Source organism: Actinia tenebrosa, unplaced genomic scaffold (assembly GCF_029948245.1).
Source record: "Actinia tenebrosa isolate PJP-AT-01 unplaced genomic scaffold, QUT_ActTen_1.0 PGA_scaffold4__44_contigs__length_22323623, whole genome shotgun sequence".
Classification (NCBI taxonomy): Eukaryota; Metazoa; Cnidaria; class Anthozoa; order Actiniaria; family Actiniidae; genus Actinia; species Actinia tenebrosa.
This window is the reverse complement of record NW_028292581.1, coordinates 20326268-20354003: the sequence shown is the minus strand read 5'-3', so window position 1 is coordinate 20354003 and position 27736 is coordinate 20326268. Positions and strand designations below refer to the sequence as shown.

At 37.6% G+C, this 27736-nt stretch overlaps 2 protein-coding genes across 2 annotated transcripts; one reads left to right on the top strand and one right to left on the bottom strand.

Moving 5' to 3' along the window:
- The first annotated feature begins 24 nt into the window (after nt 1-24).
- LOC116287408 (serine/threonine-protein kinase 11-interacting protein) lies at nt 25-26879 on the top strand. The gene is made up of 34 exons (XM_031694087.2): nt 25-183; nt 602-691; nt 2276-2376; nt 2587-2661; nt 2772-2867; nt 3392-3502; nt 6974-7051; nt 7954-8089; nt 8626-8729; nt 9201-9290; nt 9722-9763; nt 10616-10789; nt 11036-11123; nt 11197-11271; nt 11916-11990; nt 12227-12358; nt 13159-13293; nt 13652-13788; nt 14980-15129; nt 15738-15815; nt 16309-16499; nt 17653-18505; nt 19523-19620; nt 20263-20347; nt 20725-20821; nt 21230-21314; nt 21589-21631; nt 22685-22747; nt 22883-22972; nt 23369-23488; nt 23918-24038; nt 25073-25239; nt 25728-25778; nt 26562-26879. Exons 1-34 carry the CDS (start codon nt 123-125, stop codon nt 26721-26723), a joined length of 4254 nt encoding a protein of 1417 aa, XP_031549947.1. The 5' UTR covers nt 25-122; the 3' UTR covers nt 26724-26879.
- LOC116287416 (uncharacterized) lies at nt 4406-6436 on the bottom strand. The gene is made up of 2 exons (XM_031694098.2): nt 5729-6436; nt 4406-4960 (listed from the first exon to the last, which is right to left on the bottom strand). Exons 1-2 carry the CDS (start codon nt 6381-6383, stop codon nt 4539-4541), a joined length of 1077 nt encoding a protein of 358 aa, XP_031549958.1. The 5' UTR covers nt 6384-6436; the 3' UTR covers nt 4406-4538.
- Nucleotides 26880-27736: the final 857 nt, after the last annotated feature.

Below are 27736 nucleotides of genomic sequence, written 5' to 3'. Positions count from 1 at the left end.
AGCGGATTCACAGTATTGACCGGCCTCGTTCTCAAACAGTTTATAATCGAACACACTTTATCCAAAATAAGATCGTGATCTGACTGAAAAACGATATGAAATCAATGTTATGATCCTCGAACATGCAAGAAAGTAGCGGTGATGAACTCTTAAGGAAGTTGTCTACCATCCTGAGAAAACATGGTAAGAAATGATAAGACAATTGCTTCAAAAACAACAAGTTAACACGACTGAAACACATGCGATGTTTTGATCACGTCCTACTTTTCAACGTGTTTGAAGTTTATTTAACGGCCCACATTATTAAGCTATTTAATCGAATATAATGTGCTTTAAAAAGTACGGATTGTGAATTTTTATTAATTTAGTGTTTTCACTTTCACAATTGTTTTCCTCCAAGAGATCACATTTCAGCCTACTTCAGATATTAACGTCACATGATATATTAAACCTTAAATATGCCAAGGGCATTTGATATTTTTCTCTTATTCTCTCTACTTAAATATATATACTTATAAGCTTACTTAAGCTTATTGTTTAACTCCAGTAAAATCATTAACTAATTAAGTGTTTGACAAGTTTTATATTGTTTCTTCTATAGAAGATACAATCTTAAGAGGGGAGAGCAAACTATGTTTGACAACTACTTCTGTTGTGTACTTGAACAGATGTTTTGAGCAGTTGCATTCTGGTAAGATTATATTCTTATTTCCATGATTAAATGACCAAGACAATTAACTATAACTTGATAATCTGGGTTAATTCATGATTCAAATTTACATTGTTTTATTTAGTTAGACTTTTTTGATGGACAAAAGCCAAAAACCTAAATGTCTTGGGCTATAGTAGCTGTGTTGGTTATATATTTGATGTATACACTCAACTGAAGAATCGTTTTTGGGTTCAGAAACATAGAACATAAAAGCTGAGACCGAAATGGCACATGAAAAATGATATAATTATATTATAATTTATTCATGTGCACCATCCATGCAGTCAGTTTAAAATGCCTAACGCGTATTAAAAACAGTGGATGATTCCACAGTTTGCCGGTCACAGCATGCATCTAATTATACTTCCCATGTGCTATTTCGGTCTCAGCTTCTATGTTCTATGTTTCTGAACCCGACAACGATTCTTTAATTGAGTATATGTGATAATGGTTTAATATAAGCTGTCAGCTAGTATTTAACAAATTCGCCGAAGGTGAAGTGAATATCAGGGAGGTAAATATTCTCCGCTATTCACTGAGGCTGAGGCAAATAATTGTTTTAGTATAAATACACAGGTGATTCTTTCAAAAGATAGAAAAAAAGAAGATAAAAGACATTTTTTTCCCGGTAACAGCAACAAAGTGGCTGGCCGCCATTTAGGAATATCGCTGGAGGTGATTATCGTGTGATAGTGTGAGTTTCTTGACCAATCAGTGCGCGAGATTTTCTATAATATTACCTGTGTATTTTTACTAACACATAATAGTATTTCATTTGGTTTCTTTCATTTATATTAATTTAAAGCAATACGATAAAGCCCAAGGGACCTTAAATGGGAGATTTCATCCAGTAGAAAGAAGTATTGAATTTTACATTTTACATGTAATTCTTGGAGATCCTTCTACTTGTGTTTTGGGGTATGACTAAACAGAAAGTAGGGTACATTGGAACCTACATGTACATGAAATGTGTATTAACCTTCAATCATTCAACCTCTCACATTATGACTTGTACTGCCTATGGAATCCTTGCATGTGCAAGGGCAGATCCAGGGGGGGTGGGGCAAAGGGAGGCTGAAGCCCCCTCTTCAGCAGAAAAAAACGATGCTTTTTTATATTGTTTTCCGTTGTGTTGATGGGAGAAACTCAAATAGCCTTCCCCCCTAAAATTTTGGTTGGATCCCCCCTTGATGTGATGTCAAAGGAGCTCAATTTGGAGGACAAAATATTAAGAATTTCAATCTCCTGAGAAAGTAATTGGAATCCTGTTTTGCCCTCCAAAATGAGCTGCATTCTGATGTCCTGCATGGGGTCTATAGTGAGGGCTGTTGGTTATGATGGATAATGTTATTAATAATTCAACAAAAAAATATAATAGATATATTTTCTTGCCCTTATAGTGGGGTTATTAATTATGAAGTTTAAACATTGAACTTTACATGAGCCACGCCTAATGACAAAATAAAATTACCTAATTATTATATATTGTTTTCAATGTGTATAGACGTACGGCTCATATAAAGTTGTTTGACCTATACTCTTATATGCGACTTACTGTTTCAGGTAATAATGGGCAAACTGAAGCTGGACTTTGCTACAGCAAGAGCAGTTCCCCATGTGTTGCTTATTTACATGATCTTACAAAAAAGGCTTTATCTCTTAAAGTAAGTAGTGTCAATTGTATCAAATTAATAGTAATTGGTACAGCTATAACAACCATTAATAATTGTGGAGCCCCAGATTCCACCATAGGTGCTTATACCCCTATATATTTTCCTTGATATATTGAATATATCTTGCATTCCCTATTATTATATTTTGCATCATCTTACAGTATTTCTTCTTCCTTATTCCCTTTGTTTTTCATCCTACAGCTTATTCCAGGACCTTCTGCCAGATTTGATACCTTGCTAAGCATTTCCCATTTCAAGAACGTACAATACCTTGAGGTAATAATTGCTTTGACACACCCGCAATCCAACTAGTAACTAGTTATTTAATTTTATTATCTTTCCATCCATCGATCATTCTGGTATAATTATTCATTTCGTTTTCTAAGGTCAAGAAGGTTCCACTTGGCTACATCCTTGGTCTTCAAAGTCTTAGGAAGCAATTGAAAGGGCTAACATGCATGCGTTCGGCATTTGCACTAAATGTAAGTGTTTTCTGAGCTTGTTGTCCAGTCCCTGATGATGTACAAGTAATGATAAAAGGGTAAATTTTGCACCGTGAAAAATTGAAAAATCTTACTGATGTTTCAGATTTTCGTTGGAGTTAGAGGAATGTGTAATTTGATGTAATGCTGTGTTTGGTTATTTGTGTGTTGAGACTTTGACATAAAAGATGAAAATGCAAATCTTTTTATAAAGTAACAGAGTTATCATGTGCGCTCTGATTGGTCAAGATACTATTGTAGACAAAAGTATCTAAAATCCTCAAATAATTGCTTTTTCCACTTGAGAAGCTGTAAACTACTTCAGGGCTTTCAGAATGAGCCAGCAGCCACCGGAGCTTCTGGGATTGCTTTGAACTAAACACCGGCTTTTTATCTATGAAATATCTTCTGTTTCTTGTGTTGGATCACAGCCAGCTACTTCACCTCATGTCATGATTTCCTATGATGAACTGTTATGTTTTCTCAACATCCTGATTGTTTACATCATTGTTTTTAAACTTTAGGAAATATTTATATGCTGTGGTGGAGACCTATCAAGCACAAATGTGGCATGGCAACACCTACGAGAAGTGAACCTAAGCTATAATAGCATTGATCACCTTGATGACTCTGTGGTAAATATACCCCTTGTTTTATGTGCCCTTTTTTATATAAAATATTTTAGATATAACTTGCATGCTGATTGGCTGGCTACCGTGTTTATATCAGAGGACAGATAAACCCTTGCGCAAACTCGTTCAACAATATTGACTTGTCTTATCCACTGGACGAGGATTTATCCATCAGATATAGCACTATCCACCGTTCATACAACAATGCCCAGAAATCAAATGCTGGGTCTCCTTGGTGGAAGGCGAGTGCTTTCACTGCTACACCAGCTGCACTTCATGACTGTATAGGGAGGGTAATAAATTGAGCAACTTGTCATGCAACATAACTGCATTGCAAGTTGGTGCAACAAATTTTGTTGTTGCGAAAAGTAGTCGATCATTGCCGAATGGATAACCAATATGGTTAGCTTGGATCAATACTTATAAATCTCTGAGATGCAGCAGGGGCGCATCATACAGAGAAGCATGCTAGAGTACACAACCTTCATCGTTTTTTTGGCTTTATCTTACAGTAAATTAATGTATTTATTCAATTTAATATAATGCACATATCATTGGATTCTTTCACAAATTGAGAAGTTAAACTAGTCATGATCTACACTGTATGATTAATGCTTTTAAACTGAACTGCATATTCTACATACATATATTATCATGAATACCAAAATATATTAATTATATTTTATATTTAATAAATAATTCAGAACTTTATCTTTTAATCTATCCAATAATATGAGCCTTGCTTCTTTTGAACTCATTCAATGATTGCAGTTACCATGGATGAACTGGATTTATGAATTCCTTAATAAATACTTACATTTGAATTATTTGAATTACACTGCAAAATAATGATTCAAATTAAACTTTAACAACTCCACATCAAAATATGTCACTTCAACAAATGTGATTGCCTATACATAAATTGGCACATTTGCAAGTTGTAGATGATTTGTATACATATATTATATTATTTAAATGTTTTATATATTGTTTCAAAACTTTAACAAATCCAGCTAATCAAGTCAGAATAAGAATTACTTTAGGAAAAGTAATCCTCAATTGCAGGTGGTTCCAGGTTGAAAAACTTTGCTGTTTCATTTCCATAGAAACATGTCAGGGCATTTTGCACTAAACAACATACAACATGCATTTTGGACACATAATCCAAACTAATCTTGTGATTGTTCTGATAGTCTAAGAACTTAAATGAGTTGAACACATCAGGAAAAAGCCACTCTGTAGGTGATTTTACTTCACTCATTGATTTGTTGTAAGCCTCCTTCTCTGGTGTAAGTTCTGAGTCCTTGCACTGCTTGTAAGGTGCCTTCAGGTGAATTCTGATTGGATACGAAGGATTACCATATATGCACATTGTATGACCATTTGGAGTGGATGCAAATTGCTCCAAGTCAGGAAGAAGATTAGAATCTCCCAGTAATGTGGAGTCATGTCTTTTTCCATCTGAAAATATCAATAGGTCACTATCAATATATGTAAATTCTCAAGTGGAATCTTTATCAGCTGAATGGCAAAGTTTACTCTAAATATCTACATACATGTATATACATTGGTACATGGGGGCAATACTCCATTTTACAGTTCCGTTCAGTGACCAAGAATAATAGTTCCAAGCCGAGGTTGGAGTTGCTGTTCATAGCAAAACTAAAGTTTATCATGTGCAGTAACTCCAGCCTCAACTTAGAACTATTATTTGCGATCACTGAAAGGAACTGTAAATAGGAGTATTGAAGGCTGGTAATGAGATTCATTCAGCTGATTGATACCAAGCAATACTGTTTTTAGACACTTTGTCACTCTTAACTCCAGAGCCCTGTCAATCTTTCTTTGCATGCTAGACAAATGCCAGGGAAACCCTAGCTCCTGCTAGCCAGGAATCTTTTTATTTTACACAGTACTTGTGATTGCTAGTGCAGATTTATATTGTATGAAATATTCTAATCCATCACAGTACTTGAAATTCTAGAGTCAAAATGACCTTTTGGATAGAACGAGGCAGTAACACAATATATACATTTTGTTGTTTGACACTCTAAGGTCCTTTTGATCCAAGGAAACGAGTGCTAACCGTAAAGTTGTTGTTTATCTTCTGGGTTTCCTGTGGTTCAGAAAAATTCCACAGGTAACCCAAACGATAAATACTGCAAACAATATGTAGTATTTTTTAAATCTATTTTTTTTACACTAAAAATGAATAAATAAAATGAATACCTATTGGTCCATACGTGTGGGCTATCATTCCATTCGGGAGTACTACATTCTGGTATTTGAGTGAGTAAACAGGTTTTTCTTCATTGAATATTTTGCGGTTGTTTTGTCGTACCGGACAGTCAACGAATCCAAAACAGTTCTCGAGAACTCCTCCTTTTGAAGAAATAGCTGCAGAATATTGTTGTAGATAGTCTGAACTAAGAATTTCTTCGTTCCATTTAGTAATTCTGTGTTTATGAGCCCTGTATAAATAATCGATAACCTTGTTTGTAATCATTCGTAGTTCAGTTATTGGTCTTCCGAAGCATTGAATCAAGTCGTTTTTTTGGCACGGATTAGTCATCTGTTTTAGCACCAAACACAACCCTTCGACATTTTCTACCTTTATACTCCCTGAGAAACTAAGTTTTTCAGGCAGTTCAAGCAATTCTGCAAGCCAAGGAATATGGTCTTTTTCAAAACGAAAGTCAGACTTGCACTCGTCTTCGTCCATGTCGTCAAGGCTGAACGGCTCGTAGTCGTCGTAAGGAAAACTTGATTTTCTCGATCTTTTCCCAGAATTTTCCAGCATTAACAAAAGAAGTTCTTCGTCTGTTATAATATTGAGACTGTGGCTTATAAGCAGCATGTCTCTAACCTCATTTAGTGAGGACATTTTGAGTTTTTTTTAAGCCAATATTCTCTTCGTCTTGTCTTCTTCAACGGCAGCTAACGGCTCCCTTCAAATTGCTTCCCGCCAAAAGTATCACGCGCTTGCGCAAAATTCGCGCCAAAATGATCCTCGACCAAGTCTTTACTCGGTTACCTCGTGTAAACGCGGATTTGGGGCTTTTCCAAGCAATTAAAAAATATATATTGTTGTATATTTTTATGTAGTTTGTCTTATTATATTCTAGTTTAGCATGTTATTATTTTAGTGTTTTAGCTTAGCATAAGAAAAATTAGCGCCAAAAATAATCATCGAACCAGTCTTTACTCGGTACCTCGTGTAACGTTTTTCTAACTAACTTTCCATTAATTTATATTTTGATGTAGTAGTTCATTTTAGTTTTGTTTTGGTTCGTTTATTTATTTATTTATTTATTTTAATAATTTTTGGTGTTCTTTTGTGTTTTATTTTATTTTCTGTGAGAATTCTTTACCAAAATAATTATTCCTAAAACAATGGCCTTAGGCTATCTGTCTCATAGGTTTCCTTGTAAAAAAATTGTATTTATTTGTGTTCTGATTATTTTTTGTTATCAGAAAGTTCTACCAGCTATTGAGGTGTTGAATTTGAGCCATAATAATATTGCATCCCCCGAGGAAGAGGATTGTTGGCAGGTATATAACCATCACTCTATTTAACTAATTCATTTTGAATGTCTCTTGAGAAAATGAAAGCAAGGAAGCTTAAAAACTTATCAAGTTTACCTCAAATATCTCACATATTATCCCACATAATAGTACAATATATACAGTAGAAGAGAGTTCCATCTTCTAATCTTCAATCACTCAGTACTGCCGGTACCCATGCCACTCAGGTGCCTCAAGAATGGACAATAGGGGACATGGATTATTTACATGTTTTGTGAAGGGTGCCAGAGAAAAACCTAAGAGGTTAAACAAGCTCTTGCACCCTAAATGAGGAACACAGAAAAAACCCTTGTGGCAAGGGAGAGAACAAGCAAAACCTCAAACAAACGCAACTCATATATGACCCAATCTTAGCCAGGTTGTGGACCCTGACTTCTTTGGGAGAGGTTAGCAGTAAACCACTTCATCACACATGCACCCACCAATAAAAAATGCTAAGCTATTTTCCCTTCTAATAAATGTTTTGAATATTCCGTTAATGCTTTTGTTCAACATGTTTCATTTTATATTACTCTATTCTGATTTATACACACACACACACACACACACACACACACACACACACATACACATACATACACACTTACATACATACGCACTTACACACTTACATATATACATACATACATATATGCATACATACATACATATATGCATACATGCATACATACACACACACACACACACACACACACACACACACACATACATACACACACATACATGCACACTTACATACATATGCACTTACACACTTACATACATGCATACATGCATACATACATACATACATACATACATACATACATAATTATTTAGTACCTCTATTTGATAATAGTTACAAGTTATAAATATGCTGTGTTTTCCAGTTTCTCACTGGTCTTCAGTATCTTAACCTTGGTTACAATCAACTAAACAAAGTTCCCTCTCTTCCTGCTGTCAGCATTACAAGATTTCAACTGAAAATATTGATTCTACGAAATAATAACATACAAGACTTGAGAGGTAATGGTTTAGTTAAATTCTCAGTCTTCATTTAGTTAATTTTATTATTGTGCGAACAATGTCATAGATTTATCGCCTGTGTACAGGCGCTAATCTACATGAAATTTTTTTTGGTTAGGGTTACAAAACAAAAATCAGTGTAAATTTTGTAGTTCACATTTTCAGGGGGGGCATGGGCATCCATTGAACCTCCCCCCCCCTCCCCAGCTTTTGAAAACAGAACCAACTTTTGGAAGCATTCCAAATTAATGAGCCATTTGAACTATCAGGTTTTGGTCCCTACACCATCAAAGCCAGTAGTTGTGTTAAAATGAACCCCAATATTTAAATGTCGTTTCCAAGGAATGAACGCTCGGCTTGATTTCTGGTTTCTGGAGTTAAAACAAATGGCCTATTCATCATGGAAAACAAATTTATAATTAGATCTCTGTTGTCGTAGTGGATTCTTCAAGATTTTCTTTCTTTCTTTTTTTTTAACCAGCCAATAAATACAAAGGTGTCATTAACATGCTTTACTTCGATGATTCATAACACAGGAATCCAGCACTTTGGTTTGCTCGAGACTTTGGATGTGTCCAATAACTGCATTGCTTCCTTCCAAGAACTATTCCCTTTAGCACATTTACACAATCTATCAGCAGTAAGTAATCTAGCTATTAGTAAATAAACGCAATGCAAGAAATTATGTAAATCTATAAATTTAGAAAAAGACTGTGCAATAGTTGGCATAATCAAGAAGCATGTATGTACAATGTATTTCAGTTAAGGGCCATGGATATGATATTTACTAGTAACTTACTAAGCTGACAGCCGAACTCCCTCAAAGACTTAATACACAGTATATGAGCAATACTGGTGCAACTCAAAAAAACATACTCATTGCTTTTTCATTTTTTGGTTTTCCCTAAGCCTTGAATGGATCTTCATAACTCTACTAGGGCTGTAGTAAGGCAAAGAGCTGGGACCCCCCTCCCCCCCCCCCTCCATCCCAAATACTTTTAACAACCTGACTAGTTTGCTATGTACCCTTTAGTTTAGTTTCCCTTGGCCCTCCCCATAATTCTGTAATGAGTTTACCCCATTCAGTTGTTCTTTTTCCTCTTTTTTTCAGTTACATCTGTCTGGTAACCCCCTGTGTTTTTATGATGACTATAGAGTACAAGCAGTGTCATGTCTGTCACCAGTTCCTCACCAGGGGGATGTAAGTACCACACAATGGGAGAGGGGAGGACAGGAGGGGGGTCACATGCTGGTTGACTAAGCATTAGGATTGAACATTTTTAGCTCAAGGGTGTACAGTAGTTTCAGACCACATGTTATTTGTTTAACGATTGCACATGAGAAGACACATAACTGTGGATACAACTACAAGTGAAACAAAGAATATTATTCTCAAGAGAGTGACACGTGGTATACAACAAAGTATACATACAACTTGCATACAACGTAGATGCTAAGAACGAAAATTTTTGTTTTATTATATTTTTGTGACACTTTGATTTGTTGGCTCGCGAAAATGTTTTCCCATGTAATGAGGCAATTATTATTTTGTTGTCCCTGAACCTCGTTTCTACTCATGTTGTTGCTGATTAGTGCCCAATTTCTTCTGAACTCATCGTTTTTATATTTCAGATGTATTTAGACAATCAGAAACTCTCTCCTCTGGAAAAATCAGTAAGTGTTGTCTGATTATTATAAGATATGAGATATACTATAATTACCACACCGGTTTATATACTATGCCATGGTTATATAACTGTGATATGACTAAGTGACTATTATTATTACATTCCCTAGAGTATCATGTCTTTGTTTAACAGTTGTTCATGAGAAGACACATGAATATGGATAGAACTCAAACAAAAACTATTATTCTGAGAATAATGACTCATAGTGTGAAATGGAATTTATTTTTTGCACTGCTTGACATGTTTATAAAAATTGCTAGTTACAGTTACATGTACCTCTCCCCCTCAAATTATTGGGCTATCGCTACGCTACTTGCCCTGGCATATCCTTGTTTACATACTATGTTATCACTTAAACATCTTATAATTACCTTCCGAAGAGTTACAGCGTACATGAACCCTTCGACAATACTTTCGGTACTGATTCTACACGAAGTACATTGAATTATGGTAAAATATTTCTTACCTAAAAGTAGTTTAAAATTTGTTTTCTCATAACGGCCAGCATTTAGTATTAAGAGTTACGACAAATACTGGCTCAAATATCTTACTTGATGTCAAAAAAATATAATATAAACCTTCATAACTTAAAGACGCATCACTCAAATCAAGAAATATTTTACCTTTTGAATTCAGCTATTTACTTCATGTAGAATCAGTACTTAAGGTATTGTCAAATGGTTCGTGTGCGTTTTAACGACACTTGCAGGACACCTATGGATACCAACCTAGTTGCTGAATGGGCCACCCTGCCTAAATAAAGTTAACATTGACATTGATCCAAAGAAATAATACTAAATGAATAATAAATGCGTTGTATTGGATTCTGTTTTATTAGTTTGTAGGTTGCAGTGTTCAACCTGCATCTTTACTGTCATATTTACCGAGTCAACCATCTGTGTTATCACCGAGAAACCTGAGAACTGCAGCAGACAGTGAATCTGTTCCTCGCCCAGAATCCCCACAGGGTTATGTAGACCAACCTTTAGTTGTGGCACCGGCTGAGAAGAGGGTAAGAAATTAAACTTTAGCTAAGAAATATAGTGGATGTTTTTCATTATTGTCACTTAAAGTTTTAAGTTTCACTTGAATTGAGTTTATAGAAAGGTTTTCCTTAGAGTGGGAAACATACACAGTGCTTTACTTTCCATAGTCTGACATTAAAATGGCTTTCCTTACGAATGGTTATCATATGAGTGAGAAATGTACGATTCTGTGGACTTTATATTTCAACTGTTGTGTTTTTGTTGTTTTGTAGAAAAAGAAAGTTCGTAAGCTTAAAGCAAGACAGATTTCCATTAATAAGGATGTAGATGAGGGCGAATCCGCGAGCTCTTCAACATCTTGTAAGATCTTTTAGAGTCCTTGTTGGGTTATAACCATCGTTATTCTTATTCCTGACTCATTATTTTGCTTCAGCCCCAGTTGAGCGATCACTTGAACACTCACAAGACATCGAGAGGCTGAAGAAAGCAAGAGATCTAGGCGGAGCACGTGAGTTAAAGTTGTGCTTATCTTGCTTGTGAATGAAGGAAAGTAAAGGAACGATGGGTTTTCCGGTGGTCATATAGATGGATGGATGTTTGGTTGGTTGGATGGATGGATGGGTGGATAGATGGGTGGGTAGGTGGTAGTCGGATGGGTGGATGTGTGGTTGGTTGGGTGGATGGATGGGTGGTTGGGTGGATGGATGGATGGAATGGAGAGTGGGTGGGTGCATGATGGCCAGGTGGATGGGTGGGTGGTCAGGTGGATGGATGGTTGGGTGGATAAATGGATGAGTGGTGGTCTGGTAGATGGATGGTGGTTGGTTGGTCAGGTGGAGGGATGGGTGGAAGGTTGGGTGGATGGGTAGAAGGTTGGGTGGATGGGTAGAAGGTTGGGTGGATGGATGGGTAGTGGCCAGGTGGATAAATGGGAGGGTGGTGGTCAGGTGGATGGCTGAGTGGGTGGCAGTCGGATGGATGAATGGGTGGGTGGGTGGTCGGGTGGAAAGAAAGGAAAGAAAGAAAGGAAAGAAAGAAAGGAAGAAAAAAGAAGTTTTCAATAACAAGTTAACAAATGTGTTATTGTCTTATATGATTAACTGTGTTTTCTGATGTACAGTTGTTTTGTATAACACCCATAATGTTATATAGACTGGTTGCCTGCAGTAAATACCGTGCTACATGGCGAGAACAGATCATCAGCAAGTAAAACGTCATCCTATCAAGGTAATAACTTCTTAGCAATTAGTCCTCAAGCCCGAATGGGCTATTGACTCATAGGCCAGAAGCAAAAAAGAAAAAGAAAAAAAAAGAAGAAGAAAAGCAAAAATGGATGAAGGAATGGAAAAGTAGAGGAAAGATAGGAAGGAATAAAATGATTAGATAAAAAGATTTATAAACAATATCTTCATTTTATTTATTTAAAAAAAAAACACCTTAGAGCTTTTGTTGTATATTTGTAGATATAGACATCGATAACGAAAGTGATATTTCGAACACTTCTCCTTACCTGGTGTCGCAAGAACACGTGACTGAGATGAACTTACCTTCAAGTCGGAAGAGCAGCTCCAATGAAAGCTATCAGTCAGATAAAGGTTTGTATATACATTTTTTAAGATATTTGAGATATATCGGGCGCGCTGATAGGGCTGGCTAGCGGGTTTATATTTGGGGACAGACACGCTCGCAGAAAATCGTTCAACAATATTTTATAAAAGCAAAATAAACGGCTGCTGATGTCTCTTTACTGTGATATAAGCAGCTGTAGCTGTAGAGTACTCGAAAAGTAAGAGAAATGCTCTCGGCTTTGCCTCATGTTCCTAAGCTTGCTTCTCTCTTGTTGTACACGGCCCATCTTGTTTTAATAAAACATTAAAAAGAAAGGATTCATCAACATTCTTCCACTGAAATTCCAATAGGAGTTTAGAAATTGATTTTTTTGCGGAGGGAGGAAAACCGGAGCACCTGGAAAACCCTCGAAGCGCAGGAGACAACCAACAAACAATGATGAGGGGCAAGCGCTCTCACCGCTACGCCACCCATGCTTCCCAATGTTTATATCACAGTACAGAGACAAAAGCAGCAGTTTTATATTCCTTGATTATAGAAGGGGTTATTGTTATCCCATTCAACAAGAGGTAGACGGGGGAAAAAAAAAAAGAAAAAATGTAGAAGGAATAGGAGAGGGATAGCCTGCGTAGAGGCCCAAAGGGGAGGGGAGGGGGACTGAGGGAGAGGAAGAGAGGAAAGGTAGGGCCTGCAATGAACCGCCTCGATTTTTCTCAATTTTGCTGAATTTGCGTTTTTCATTTTTGTGGCCCGTCAAGATTAGTTGCGCACGCAACCTTAAGAAAACGGTCTATTAAAAAGGCACACCTTAATTGTATATTTTTAGATATGGATATAGATAACAAAAATGATGTTTCGAACATTTCTCCTTACGTGATGTCGCAAGAACCAGTGGCTCTAGTGATGAACTTATCTTCAAGTCAGAAGAGCAGCTCTAATGAAAGCTATCAGTCAGATGATGGTTTGTATATACATATATTAATATGAAAAGGGCGTGCGTTGAGTTTTTTAATCAAGAGTTGTGAAGTATCATAAACCGACGAGCGAGCAAGTCTTCCTGTGTATTGCTTTGCAAATAAAAACCTTAAGACTTTGACGTTGCCTTGATTTGGAACAGCCTCTAGGCTAACCAAACTAGGGGACTTCGATGTGACTTCTGAGTCCAGGATTCGGACCCGCGACGCTGGGGACGAGTGCCCTTCTGAGCGCTACTCTACCCTTCGCTCCATATGTATTGCATGCATATATTTTCACGGATTTTTGTGTGTACTCACCAATCCTCTCAGTAATCTACGGGTAACATTTTCTATTATGTCTAGGTATTAATCAGCCATTTCTAGTGACGCTAAAGGCGCTTCACTTACCGAACGAGGAGCAAGAAGATGAAGATGATCGAGACTTGCTCGTTACCATTACTGAACACTTTATTCGAGAAAGAGGCTATTTTGATGGAAAGGTAAGATGGCTCCAACAGTGCATTATCATATTTTACTATATAGACATTAGTGTTTTACTGGGCAATACGCCACTCGTACTTTACATATGAATTACATCCGGGACCTCAGTGACAGTTTTCAAATCCACACACAAAAGATATCGATGACGTCTTTTCCAATGTTTTCCCGCTCACTTAAATACAGCTTTAACATGTTCTTGTTTGTGAATGTGTCAAAAAAATAAAATTAAAATTATACGTGGGTTTTTAGATATGAAGTCTACCTTCTCGTGTTGAAAATATTTTCACTACTCGAAGATAAACCCCATATCTTTGTGCCACCGTGTAATACCCTCTGTTTAGTGACACGAGGGAAAATCGTCTGCGCATGCTCAGAATCCGTATGCAAATTAGTCAAAACATAAGTAAATTTGACTTTCAAACATGCCTGATGAATTGGACTTCACAAAATGCCAAAACTTAGTGTCCATGCTTGAAACTTAAGGCTAATTCTTTCATATTGTGTTTGTTAATACAGTATCTTGGTCTGACAAAAATGTACTCTTGAACATTTTTGTATACTTGGAGAAAACAAACATTTATTTTCTCACTCAAACTCTTCAAAATTATTAGAAAACGTGCCGAAATGTACGCATGCGCAAACGTTTTTCTCTAGTGTCCTGTTTAGTATAATTTTACACTTGAATATAGAGTTTCTCGCGCTGTGATTGGTCGAGTGACCAGTGATTCTGAGACGATAATTACTGTTAGAGTGGTGGTTTTGAGTTTCCAAAGCCGGTTTGCCAGAGTGGAAGTAATACTATGACAGCGAAAAATCAGGCTTACACAATATATCCAACACTACAAGGCCTTACCTCCTTCCAGTTGGTTTAAGTGTTTGGGCACCGGTCTGTTGTGCGAGAGGTCATGGATTTAAGCCTCCGCGGCCGGACTCACAAACATCTGTTTAGAGTAGAAGGTGCTGCCCTTGCTCAGGTTAGACCTTCGCCGTGGCTCGTATGATTACGTAAAAAGGCGGTCTCGTCTTACTTAGAGACGTTAAACATAGAGGGCCACAAGTTTATCTTTCCAAAGTGGGAAATTGTCACGTTTCACCCTCTCGAAATCCATAACTACATTTTCTCGTCATTTTTTATTTCAGAATTATTGTTGATTCGACCTCTTTCATTCCCTCATATATTTTTTTCGTAGGTTACGTGCAAGTTAGAGATAGGCAGTCTCGTTGCTGCTAATCTAGAGAAATCAGGAGACGGGGAAATAGTTGTGCACTTGAAGTTTGACTATCTGAGCAGAAAACGTAAAGAACGTTACTACATCATGGAGGACAGGGGGAGTGCTGAGGTATACATGCTACAACCAGTTGATATTTGAAGCAAACGAAACTCATTAGAAGCTTTTTAATTTACACCTAAGTTCAAAAAACATTGTCTGTCCGAGATCTGAATTGGGCGATCAGATCATGATTTTTGTTATTTAAGGTTTTCTGGCAAAAATGCGAAAAACCACATTCACATCTCAAAGATTATGCTTCATATTCCAATCTAAAAGGAAACTACGTTGTTCGGCTGTGAATATATTACGTTTTGCAGCATGCTACTCGGTCTCGGATTTCAAATTTCACATTTGCAACCGACAAGGTTTTTTGAAATGAGGGGAGGGGGGGGGGGGGTTTAGGGTGTGACGGTTTCCTCTTCTCTCACCTCTTGGGTCTTGGGCTCGATTACTGCACCCAGCATCTCGTGTTAGTAGAGTTTGTTAGGTTTACTCCCTCGATTCGAGGGTTTGACTCCAGGTTTTCCAGTTTTAGCTCTTTTGCAAAGCCTAATGAGGTCAATTGCAATCCGATCTCTTTAAAAAAAATTAAATAAATAAAAGCGAAACATCATGGTCTACCTGCATAAGACCAAATTCTTTTAGTTTTCTAATGTTTCTTTTTCACTTTCCTCTAGCAATTGATAGAACTTCTGTTTCCTATGATCATGTCTAATGAAGAGGCTAAAAACGTCGTCATATCTGAGCATTTGCAGGTAGGTGTTTTAAAAAGACTGACCTGTATGTAAATATTAGAGCAGTTTTCATATGACTGTAAAAAAAAAGTCGGTGCCGTAAACGTGCAGCAACCTTGAAGGTTTCTAGAATTTTGAATTGCGTTTTTTTCCTCGCGCAATGTCTGGCAGTTCAGTGACATTGGCGTGACCGTGTCCACGCCTTGTTCGTGTTGTGTTTCGGGCATTTAATTGGATGGAGAGCCGGTAAATACTCGTACAGTGTGGTTGGTCTTGCGTATGCCTTGCCGTGAAATGACCGCGTTTGTGCCTGAGTTTTCTACTGAGAAAACCGCACCGCAAAGACAACCTGCTGTGATCTTTACCATGCCTTGTCCAAGCATTTTTTGGATGTGTACTAATCTCACGCGCTGATTGGTTGAGCAGCTATTGTCGATTCCATACCTCGACAATGCAGTGTTGCCATTTTACAATTATTATAAATTTAGGTTTCTGACGATTTTAACTTTTCCAGTGCCTGAAGTGCTCGGCTTACTTCACCGAGCAAACTTCTAAACCACGTGACCAACACATATGCCCTGATTGTGGAAGCATACAAATCATTGAGGTTAATCCTGTTGAGAAATCACGTGATCCAATGATTGACAACCACGAGGAGAAACTTCCCATGGACAGAAGAACTGATGTGACAACTGGAAACACTTGGTAAATAAAGCCATTGTTGTGTTGTGCGTACAATTTTATTTATTTACTTTATTGAAATCTTTAGTATCTTTGAGGCTTTCTCGTTCAGACATGATATTGAATGTAAGATTATTGATAAAACGCGTAGATTTGGTAAACACATTACGTTTCGGCTATAACTAGTGATAGGCCTTTGAATCTTTATTTCACGAAAAAAAAAAAAAAAAAAAAAAAGACTATGAAACTTGAAAAATATATTTAGCTAGCACACACTATCCATGCTTTCTTCTGCTTCACTACTACCACAGTATTCGACAGGCCGTTGTATATCTCTCTTTTCACGATGTTTTTTTAAGATTTAATGACAAGTGCAAAATATCTGTGTTACCCGACTATGATCACTACAGGAATTGCTGGGTTTCGGCAAGCTGATAAAAATCTTAAATCTTCAGATTATCTGCTTCAAATGGTGCTGTCAACCAGAAAGAATTCTATTGAAAACTTGTGATTCAGCTGATGAACATTCCACACGAGACAGGAAATAATAATAATAATAATAATTAACTTTGTTTATAGAGGATAACACTTGACAGTAATTCAACTGATAAACTTGTGGTCCTCTGTTAACGTCTCTAGTTAATTAGGGACGGGACCGCCATTAACGTAATCATCCGAGCCACGTGAAGGCCTAACGATTTGCAGATGTAATTACAAAGGCAGCACCTTCTCCTCAGTTATTTTAAGACCCTGAGTGTTGGTCCGGCCGAGGCTTGAACAACGACCTCCCGCACAACAGACCGTACACTCTTACCAACTGAGCTAACCGGGTGGCGTTAAATGAAACCCAGCAATAGTTTGCTATCAATAGACGTCACTTCCGGTAATAGCTTTTTTTTGATGGCTTGTAGAATCCTGGAGGTTGTTTTGATCTCTTGTTTTCTGGTTTGATGGCGTGAAAATAGTCAAATACAATAGTTTGAGGACTTATTTTGATATATTTTGACTTAGCATCCGCTAGTTGCCCCCCAGTCAACTTCTTGTTTGCCCCCCAGTCAACTCCAAAAAGTCACGTGATTGATAGTAAGCAATATGGAAAATCCTGCTGCAATTTTTCCACCAGTCGGAGGCGTAAATTTTATCCTTATCTTAATTATAGAATTCTGTTCATTTTCAGGTTGAATGAGGCGCAAAAGATGCCTGAACTGATTCCTCAGAAGGAGGATAGCCCCACAGTATTTCCACAACCTGATAGCTACACGTACAGCAAAGATAACGATATTAATGAAAAACAAGATCTACTTAAAAGTGCAAAGGAATCGACAGACACAAAAGTTTACGCCATAAACAACACAAAAGGATATAAAATAAATGACAGTGCTAAAGTTAAAGATTTATCTTTGGAAAAGAAAGATTTCAATACTGAGCTAAATGGAACAGACTTTCCTAAGAAAAAAGAAAATAGAAATTCCTATACTATAAACAAGACGGTAGGATATGTGGTTTATGAGAAAAAGAATGATTACCTTGGGAAAAGTGCTTCACCTACAAGAACCAGTGCTTTAAGTAACTCACTCAAAGACTCAGAATCGAAATATTTTATGTCCAAATCTATGGATACTAGTGGTACTAAAAGTGCTTTACAAAGGCGTGTAATAGATAGTCCTATCTCGTTAAAAACGTCTTCTAGTAAACCCTCAACACTCGAGACTGACTCATCTCTTCCACGCCAAGAGATAACGCCTGAAACAAAACCTACGACTCCCAGTCAACCAAAAATACCTCAAAGTTCACCTCCAGCACAGCCCAATGTGTTTGTGAATCTCTTTTCAAAGTTAAGTAACAAGATGTCTGGGCCGCTGTTGGGTAGTAGTTTGAACAATGGCGGACCTACTCCTAGTATTTCGTCATCTCTGTGTTATGAGATTCCCCCAGATGAATTCAAGGAATGTGATCACCGTTTGAAGCTGTATTTTGAAGTGTCCTTGTTTACTGGAGGAGCGGGCGAGGTTTTGTCTTGTCTTATCAAAGTAAGTTTAGTGGTCACCCACCCAAACGTACAAGAATGCATCTACTCTATTTTGCTGCATTGTTATTGGCCTAGAATAGCTTTTATATATTGATATGGTCGATGAGTGGATGACAAATGGTTGGGTTATGATTGCTGTGCAGATATTATGTGGTTAGTTAATAGTTGATGAGTGGATAATTGTCGGTGCACAGATAACTAGTGGTCGGAGAGTAGATGTCAGGCGGTCGATAAATGGTTGAGGAGTGGAAAACTGGTGGTGAGGTAATGGTCGGTGCACAGATAACTAGTGGTCAAAGAGTAGATGACAGGTGGTCGATAAATGGTTGGGGAGTGGAAAACAGGTGGTGAGGTAATGGTCGGTGCACAGATAACTAGTGGTCGGAGAGTGAATGACAGGTGGTCGATAAGTGGTCTGTTGATGGTGAGGTAATGGTCAGTGCACAGATAACTAGTGGTCGGAGAGTAGATGTCAGGCGGTCGATAAATGGTTGGGGAGTGGAAAACAGGTGGTGAGGTAATGGTCGGTGCACAGATAACTAGTGGTCAAAGAGTAGATGACAGGTGGTCGATAAATGGTTGGGGAGTGGAAAACAGGTGGTGAGGTAATGGTCGGTGCACAGATAACTAGTGGTCAAAGAGTAGATGACAGGTGGTCGATAAATGGTTGGGGAGTGGAAAACAGGTGGTGAGGTAATGGTCGGTGCACAGATAACTAGTGGTCAAAGAGTAGATGACAGGTGATCGATAAATGGTTGGGGAGTGGAAAACAGGTGGTGAGGTAATGGTCGGTGCACAGATAACTAGTGGTCAAAGAGTAGATGACAGGTGGTCGATAAATGGTTGGGGAGTGGAAAACAGGTGGTGAGGTAATGGTCGGTGCACAGATAACTAGTGGTCGGAGAGTGAATGACAGGTGGTCGATAAGTGGTCTGACGAATTGTGGTCATTACCTTGTTAGGAAATGGTTAGGTATGCTTAAGTCATCGTGTTTCACATCTGTCATCATTATTTCCAGGCGCCTGTCGTGGTTTACGGGGACACAGAAGAGACATGCGCAGTACTAGTGATATCTAACATGGCTGTATACATCTGTAAACTGGTCGAGACAGCTGGGTTAGTCTGTATTATATACCTATTTTTATTCCCACACTTGAAGAGATAAAATAGGAAATGAGAACTGGGGAATGGGATTTGAAGTACTGGGAATAGGAAGTCATCAAAATGGAAATGGGATTACTTTTTACTGGAACAAAAGTGGTTTTGAAAGGCTGATAGTCTATCACTGGAAAATCTCCAAACAGGAGAGATTAAAAAGTGATCCAAACCACAAGATCAGACTGTTAAGCTATTTTTCTGTCGATGGCTTGATCGCCCCCAAACATGACAAAAGAATAAAAGAAATGCAGTTTTTTTTTTTTACAAACTTCATTCCTGAGACCGTGATTTTGCCAAAAATTTGACAGGGAAATGAAGTTGTGAACCCCGTACTTTGATAGATCTCTTTCCCTTGGGCGTACTTTTCCTATTTCAGACTACTTCTCATTCCCTAGAGTATCATTTCTTTGTTTAACTGTTGCGCACGAGAAGACACATGAATATGGATACCGCTCAAACGAAGAATTTTACTCTCAATAGAATAACACGTACTCTGAAATAGGAAAAAATTTACGCCCTAGTTAAGCGGAGGTCTATTCAGAGTCGCGTTATTATGGAATTTATCAAGAATTGAGTATGATGTGGATTGGTTCTCTACAGGTTGAGCGCTGATGAATGTTTGTCTCTGATTTCATCTCACTCGCTTGATCATTTACAGTACGTTGATTTTAGTTTTGGATGTCAGGTAAGGCGGTGCTTTCCATATGTAACACTACCAAGGGGTTCACTCCCATCAACAACACACCACACCCATAACCTAAATATTAAATGTTTTATTTATTTATTTTTATTTATTTTATACTCCAAAAAGTCACGTGATTGATAGTAAGCAATTAACATTGTTAAATGGCGTTATTACTCTCCCCTACCCCCATCCCACAAAATTGTAAGAGATATGCAACCCGCGTTAATAATCCATAAATTTCTCTGCCTGTCCGTCCGTCCGTCCGTCCGTCCGTCGGTCGGTCGGCGGTCGGGTGGTCGGTCGGTTTGTCTCTAAGTCTAAGTCTGTCTTTGTGTCGTTCTGTACAATAATCGGGTTTTTTCCCTTGTCATTTCTAGACTTTTCGATTGGAATTTAACGGAGAATCGCCAGCTTGCTACACGTTCAACGTCAGGGACAAGAATCGATGTGAAGCTTTTCTTCACCTTCTCATAAGTATGTCTCACCATTTTCACAGAAAGGATGTTGAATGCAAAGCTAACGAGAGAAAAAATCAGAAAAAATAGCTTTTTGTATTTGTATGTTACAATATGTTATTTGAATATATAAACCTATTTAAATGAAGTTTGTCACTTGAGAAGTTGCAAAGGTGAGTCCAACAAGGATTCTGTGTAGATATATTTGACTGCTTCGGCCACTTGATAACTACTGATGGACTTGAGCTTTTTATCAGTCAGTACAACTTTTACCTCAAAACTTGTTTGCATCTATATATTTGACCGACTTGTTTGATTTGACTAAAATAATTATAGTCTTCTCGCCCTCATGGTATCAGAGGACTCTAGGACTCTACTAGTCTATGCTAAACCGTTACTCTGCTGTATCCAACCTTATATTTTCTAGAATCAGCCAATTTACACAGGGGTAGTCAGGAACTGGAGCCCCTCAAGACAACAAGGTCCAACCCACAGACTCTTGCTCATATCAGGTAAAGTAGTCGGGTCTTTTTCGAGTTGGCAAATAAACGTACTCTTTCTAATATTGAATACAGACTCATTGACTGAACGTGCGGGAGGCTTAACTAGGCTTAAAGTGCGAAACTTAGAGCGCAAAAAAGCTATCCGCTCTCATTACTTTTTGTAATCCTTGCAGCAACAAAAATTATTGATGAAACGGGCGAAATTCGTGATGTTTTGCGAGAATTTGCCGCAGGTTAGCCAGCTCATTTCAGCGTCAAACTGAATCTATACATTTATCTTCAGGTCACAGGTGCTTGGTATACAAGAGAAGAACCTCTGTGCTGTGGTAAATATAATCACATAATAGCTTGGATTTGTTGAAGAGCGTGCTGTAAAAGATAGATCACAGTCAGAAGGCTCTAACTGACCAGCCCACAAAACCCATCAACATACCTAGCTAAATAACCAACCAACGAACCGTCAAAACGCCCACCAACTTCACAGTTAACCCACTAACAACCAACTACTCAATAGACACGTTTCGAATTCCAAATTACCGCTGTGTTTCTTGATCACAGACTCATTTACTCAGGGTTAGCCTTGAGTTTGTGCAGAATATTCACGTGTTCCAGTCAAGGTCCGTCGAGTTTCAAAATGTTTGTATTGTTAAAGTTGTGCGTTCTTTACTTTTCTGTTGATGTTTGTGAATATTTAAACTCTGATACGAGGCTAACCCTGTGCAAATGAGTCTGTAATCAAGGAACACAGCGGTAATTTGGAATTCGAAACTTGCCTATTAGACAACCAACACATCAACCCATCACCAACTCACAAAAAAAACCTACTCCTCCTCGACCAACTAACCAAACCACCGATCAATCCACGTGTAGGCGTTTTAAACGGCGCTGCCTCGGGAGTAGGTCGAAAGTTGAGATGCGTGTATTTTCACAGGTTTTATTCAACGTTGTTCGTCGATCAATTACATATATCCTTTGTAATCAGTTTGCACGTTTACACGAACATACGTTCACACGAATACGCGATTCGCTGTAGATCAAAAATTTATAGTCATCAAAATGTCATTTAACTTCTAACAAACTCAAAAAATAAATTTACACATTTTTGGCTGTCCCGAGGGGATTCTAGGACAGTCTCACTCTCCTCTAGTTACAGTAAACCCCTGACTCTCTTTACTGCTATATACGACTCCCCCTGACCCTCCGAATTAGCACTTCCACATGAAGCCCGTGCAAAAATATTCATACGTCACAACACCACGACCAGCTACACACCAACCCACACATAATCAAATCACAACCAACAAACTAATCAATTCAATATCCAACTAAACACATATATCAATTATTACTGAATCACTGATAGATTTCCTTTCTGATAGGGTGAACGGTTTCTTGAGCAGTTGAATCATTTTACAGAACCACCTTTGATCAAAGATAGAAAGGTTTGTTCTTTATATGATTATCATGGCAATCCTTAGATGGTATAATACTAGGAGGTTGTGTTGGTGATAATGTTATCATAACATTATTTACTGGTGTTGTCAATGATAATCGTGGTTGTTGTGTATTTTTACCAGAGTCTTCTACGAAGTTACCCCGCCTGTTTTGTGGGGAAGGAATTTATCGACTGGCTGATTCGATACGGAGAAGTCACAACCAGACAAGAGGTACGTCATATCATCCCTCTATGCAAGTGAAATATTATCATGGGAATATGGGATTGTCAAAAAGGTTGGTTAAAACTGTACTGGAAACTGGAAACCGTTACGTTTGTGGAACTCTCCAATAGACCTATCCCGAATTCGCATGACTGACCACGGAACGATGGTTTGAAGTCGAGATTGAACTTGATTCTTTTATTCATCAAGTTCAACCTCGACTTGAAACCATTGTTTCGTGATCAGTCAAGCGAATTCGGGATAGGTCTATTCGCTAAGGTTAGAATTATGAACGTTTCCTTATAGGCACAACAAGCCTTGAATCGTGTATGTCTAAGTGCAATAAGTTTACAGAACGACCGAGTCTTGTGCATCTGTAATTTTAATAACATCCTTCTTTCCTAGGGTGTAGAGTTGGCGCAGGATCTTGTCGAAGGCGGTGTGATTGAACACGTGTCCAAAGAAAATAGATTCGAAGACAAGGAACAGTTCTACAGGTTCACTGCGAACGACAGCAAGGCAGAGGTGAGTACATCTTGCCTGTTGCCTGTTTTTCTCCTGTATAGGATTCTTGGAGCGCAACCACATGTCTCAAAATCCCTTGAGATATATTCATATTTAAGAAAAACGTCGATCGGAGATCTAAAATATGAAATCGCAGATCGATTAACACACTGCATCACCACCGCAAGTAAAGCAGTGGTGCAGCTCAAAAGGGTTGAACTGAACGCTTGTGAAGGCGCCTCTGGCAGCCGCTATACAGCGCATGTATGACCCCGGAGCACGGCTCTGACCATTTTGAATTAGAAAAAAACCGGAGAGCCAGAAAAGCCCTCGGAGTCAGAAAACCAATCAACTCAGCTCACATATAAATAAGATATGAATAAGATATATAAATAAGCTCAGATATAAATAAGCTCCCGACTTGTCCTAATGATTTTTAATCTCTTATAGAGGAGTGCTTCAACAGGAGAGGATGGCAGTCCAAGAAATATCGAGATGACTGCGAGTGATATTGATACACATCTGTCAGCATTCATAATGGGCTACAAGATACAAGACATTAACAAACCACGTGAGTTACTGTCCTTATCTGTATATGGGGTTCCTGTGTCTAAAGAATATTGGGATTGGGATTGGGTTTGAATCAGGTGTCACTCCCGAAGACCCCTTGCGTGTGAAGTCAAAGCTGCTCAATTTGGAGGACTAAACAAAACGATTCCAATCCACATGTAATTCTCTTGAGAATAACATTATTTGTTTCAGTTGAATCCATAATCATGTGTCTTGTTATTTCCAAGCCGTTAAAAAAATGATACTCTAGGATAGGAAATGACACGAATTAAAACATTACGTCCAAGGTAAAGAGGTCTCTAGTGGCTCGTTCGTAACATCTCACTCATATCTACGATACCAGGGAAAACCTGACAATTCTCACGTTTGTTTTTATGAAGGAAGGAAACTTGAGAACCCAGAAATAAGGCAATCATATCTTGACATTGCCGTCAGGAGTCATGTTTATGAATTTGTTTATTTGCTTTTCTCTGACTTTTTCGTGTTTTACAATACTCCAGTGTCGATTTCTCTGTTTCTCAGGGATATCCTATATTTGTGCACTAGAATATTCATGTGTTCCAGTGAATGTTCGTGGAATTTCAAAGTGTTTGCATTGTTGAAGTTTTGCATTCTTTACTTTACTGTTGGTATTTGTGTAAATGAGTCTGTAATCAAGGAAAACAGTGGTAATTTGGAACTCGAAACTGGCCTATAAGCCTGAAGCGAGATGACGTTTTACCCCCGACTCTATACCATAATAGTTTTTAAAATTCTTTCATATTAAAACTTTTGATTCCTTAGAGAATACAGGAACAATAGTCTTAATTAAAGAACAAAAGCAATGGGCCACTGGGGCCACTGGGTTTTCAGTACGATGCTGTTTTATTGTAACTGTTGTGTGTCCCCTCTTTAAATAAAGTTTTATTATTATTATTATTATTATTATTATTAATGTGAAAAGGATTTTGGTCTAGAGACGGTGTTAAAATTTCATCTCGCTTGAGGCTTATTAGACCATCATAATCACGTGTTTTAATGCTTTATATTTTTAAGTTGGAGACTTGAAACCAGTAACTATCATTGTGACCCGGACCCATATCGCGTTAGCTGAGCAAAACCCTCAGTGGCCCTTCCCCAGGTACCTTGAAACAGCGCCTACGGTATCTGGACCACAGTTTCATTGTATAGCAAAATACAAGATGACGGATGTCGCAAGTTTGGTAAGTGAGAGAAACACTGATGAGAATATGATTCTTTGTTTGAGTTGTATCTATATTCATGTGCCTTTTCATGTGCAATTTAAAGTTTTTTTTTCAAATTTTGGTGCACCTCATTGGTTATTGATGTTTATAAAATATGTTTATGAATGTCGCGTTCTGATTGGTTTGGAGCGCGTGCTTTATGAGAGCACATTGCACGCGCGCGCACTTTCCCTTGCGTCATTTTATAAAAGAAATAAAAAACTTGCTTGCTGTGCTGTGTGCAGTCATAAAGCACTTGGGGATTGGCAGAACATTCGAGAAGTGTCCAGAAGCACTCCGCTACGCATCGTGCTTCTCCTAACACTTCTCTCGCGTTCTGCCAACCCCCGCGTGCTTTATAACAGCACACAACACGCGCGCGCGTTTTCTATTTCTTCAGTATCCTTTTTGATCTCGTGGGATCGATTATTAATTTTATTAACTGGATTAATATGTTCAAATTCTAGGAATTCTTCTCAGACAGTCCTTGCCATAATGCCATAGTGATCTCAGAAGAGGTAAAAATCAGAAAAGAAGATCTTGATTTCTGAGATCTTTTATTTCAAAATTCGCCTTCAGCGATAAGCATTCGTTCAATAGGACTATAATAATAGTCCCTTTAGCAGTTCCTGCGCCACCTTTTTTAACTCCTTGAACAACTTCACATTGTCTCTATCATTGCAAGCTCACCGTTCGTCTTGCTTCGATGCAAAGGCACGGCTGCTTTTCAAGATGGCGCAGGAAACTGTGAAGGGGAGTGACTATTGGTTAAGTATAATTTTAGACTTATATATCAAAGAAAAGAAAAAAATCAGGATTAAAAAATATATTATTATTTCCGCTTTGGTGATTTTTGGTGAATATCATCTCATAGTCACGGGTCCCTCTTCCAATCACAGCGCTCGAAACTCTATATTCAATTCAAAAATTATCATTAAACAGGGTTCGAGCTACTCCTTAATCTCCTTGAAAACTCCTTGAATTTAATTCATTTTCAAGGGCACTTGAAAAGCTCTTGAATTTTATGATTTTAGTGAACCTCCTTGAAAACTCCTGAATTTTTGCTTTGATCATTACTTGCATGCTTCTGAAATAGATCTAGTCAGAAAAGACTGGAGAATCTGAAAGTCGGCCATATGCAACCACTGTGTAAAACCTTGGCATATTTAGCTGAACATACTCCTTGAAATTTCATTTTTGGGTCCTTGTATACTCCTTGAATAGTCCTTGAATTTTAGAAATTTAAGTGGTTACCTCAGCACGAACCCTGATTAAAGTGCGATGTGTTCTTTTAATGATAGGATGGTCCACTAGAGTGTGCAGACAGTTATGTATTGATCAAAACAGAAACCAGTGACTCATTGTCATCCATTGTCAAAGCTATCAGAGAACCTTGGGAAGAACAGTTTGGAGTGGAACTACAAACAACATTTATCCCTTCACTTGCCAGAGATACTATCTAGCCCTTCTTGTTATAAAACAACATCGAACTATATTATTTTTCCATTCTTTAATCATTATTTTTTTATTTTTTTATTTTTTAACAACGAATATAAGACATACATATGATAATGAAGTATGAATGACGAGAGGTGAAAGAGAGAAAGAACTCATAACTATATTATTTTTCCATTCTTTATTTTAGTTTTAGTTTTATTTTTTTAACAACGAATATAAGACATACGTATGATAATGAAGTAGGGATGACGAGAGGTGAAACCGAGAAAGAACTCATAGAAAAATCAGAGCTCCAGATGAGATTTGAACACACGACTTTCAGTTATCTAGTCGGACGCTCAAAACAAATCCTAACTACAACTCAGATTGTTTCTGAGTTCTTACTCTCTTTCGGCTCTCCTCATTCATTTTGTTATTTTTTAGCATTAGTATTTTCATAAATTTTATAATTATTTTCTACTCATGAAAGAGGAAAAAATGTTTTTTGATATAACAGAATGTTTGTTTATTTTTAATGTATAATTTCGAAGTATGCTCAAAGATGAAAGAAAATGTCTGAGGAAAGAGTTTTATCTTTTGGTAAAGACGCTAATATTCATAATAATCGCAATCATTTTTAGAGGCTCGGTTTAAAATATAATTTTTTGCTGGGAACCATCAATTTTGTTATGAGCCGCGCTAAATTCTTATTAGTATTTAATTTTAATGTAGAATAAAGCTTAATTATTTATTATAGACATTAATATTGTATTCATCGCGTGAAATTAAACCATATCAAGATTTATTTGTAAAAGATTGTTTTGAATAAATCCATTTTTTATAGAGTTTTAATCCATGATTTTTTTATAAGTTTTTGTGAGATAGCGAACATTGTGCTTTGTGATCTAGCTTGGATACAAACATTTTATATCATACCTTATATGGTATTGTTTGTACTCAAGCTATAACCAAATGCATCCTAGTACTTCAGTTTTCCTAGTTAATATAAGCTGAAATAAGGTCTACATATGAGCCATGC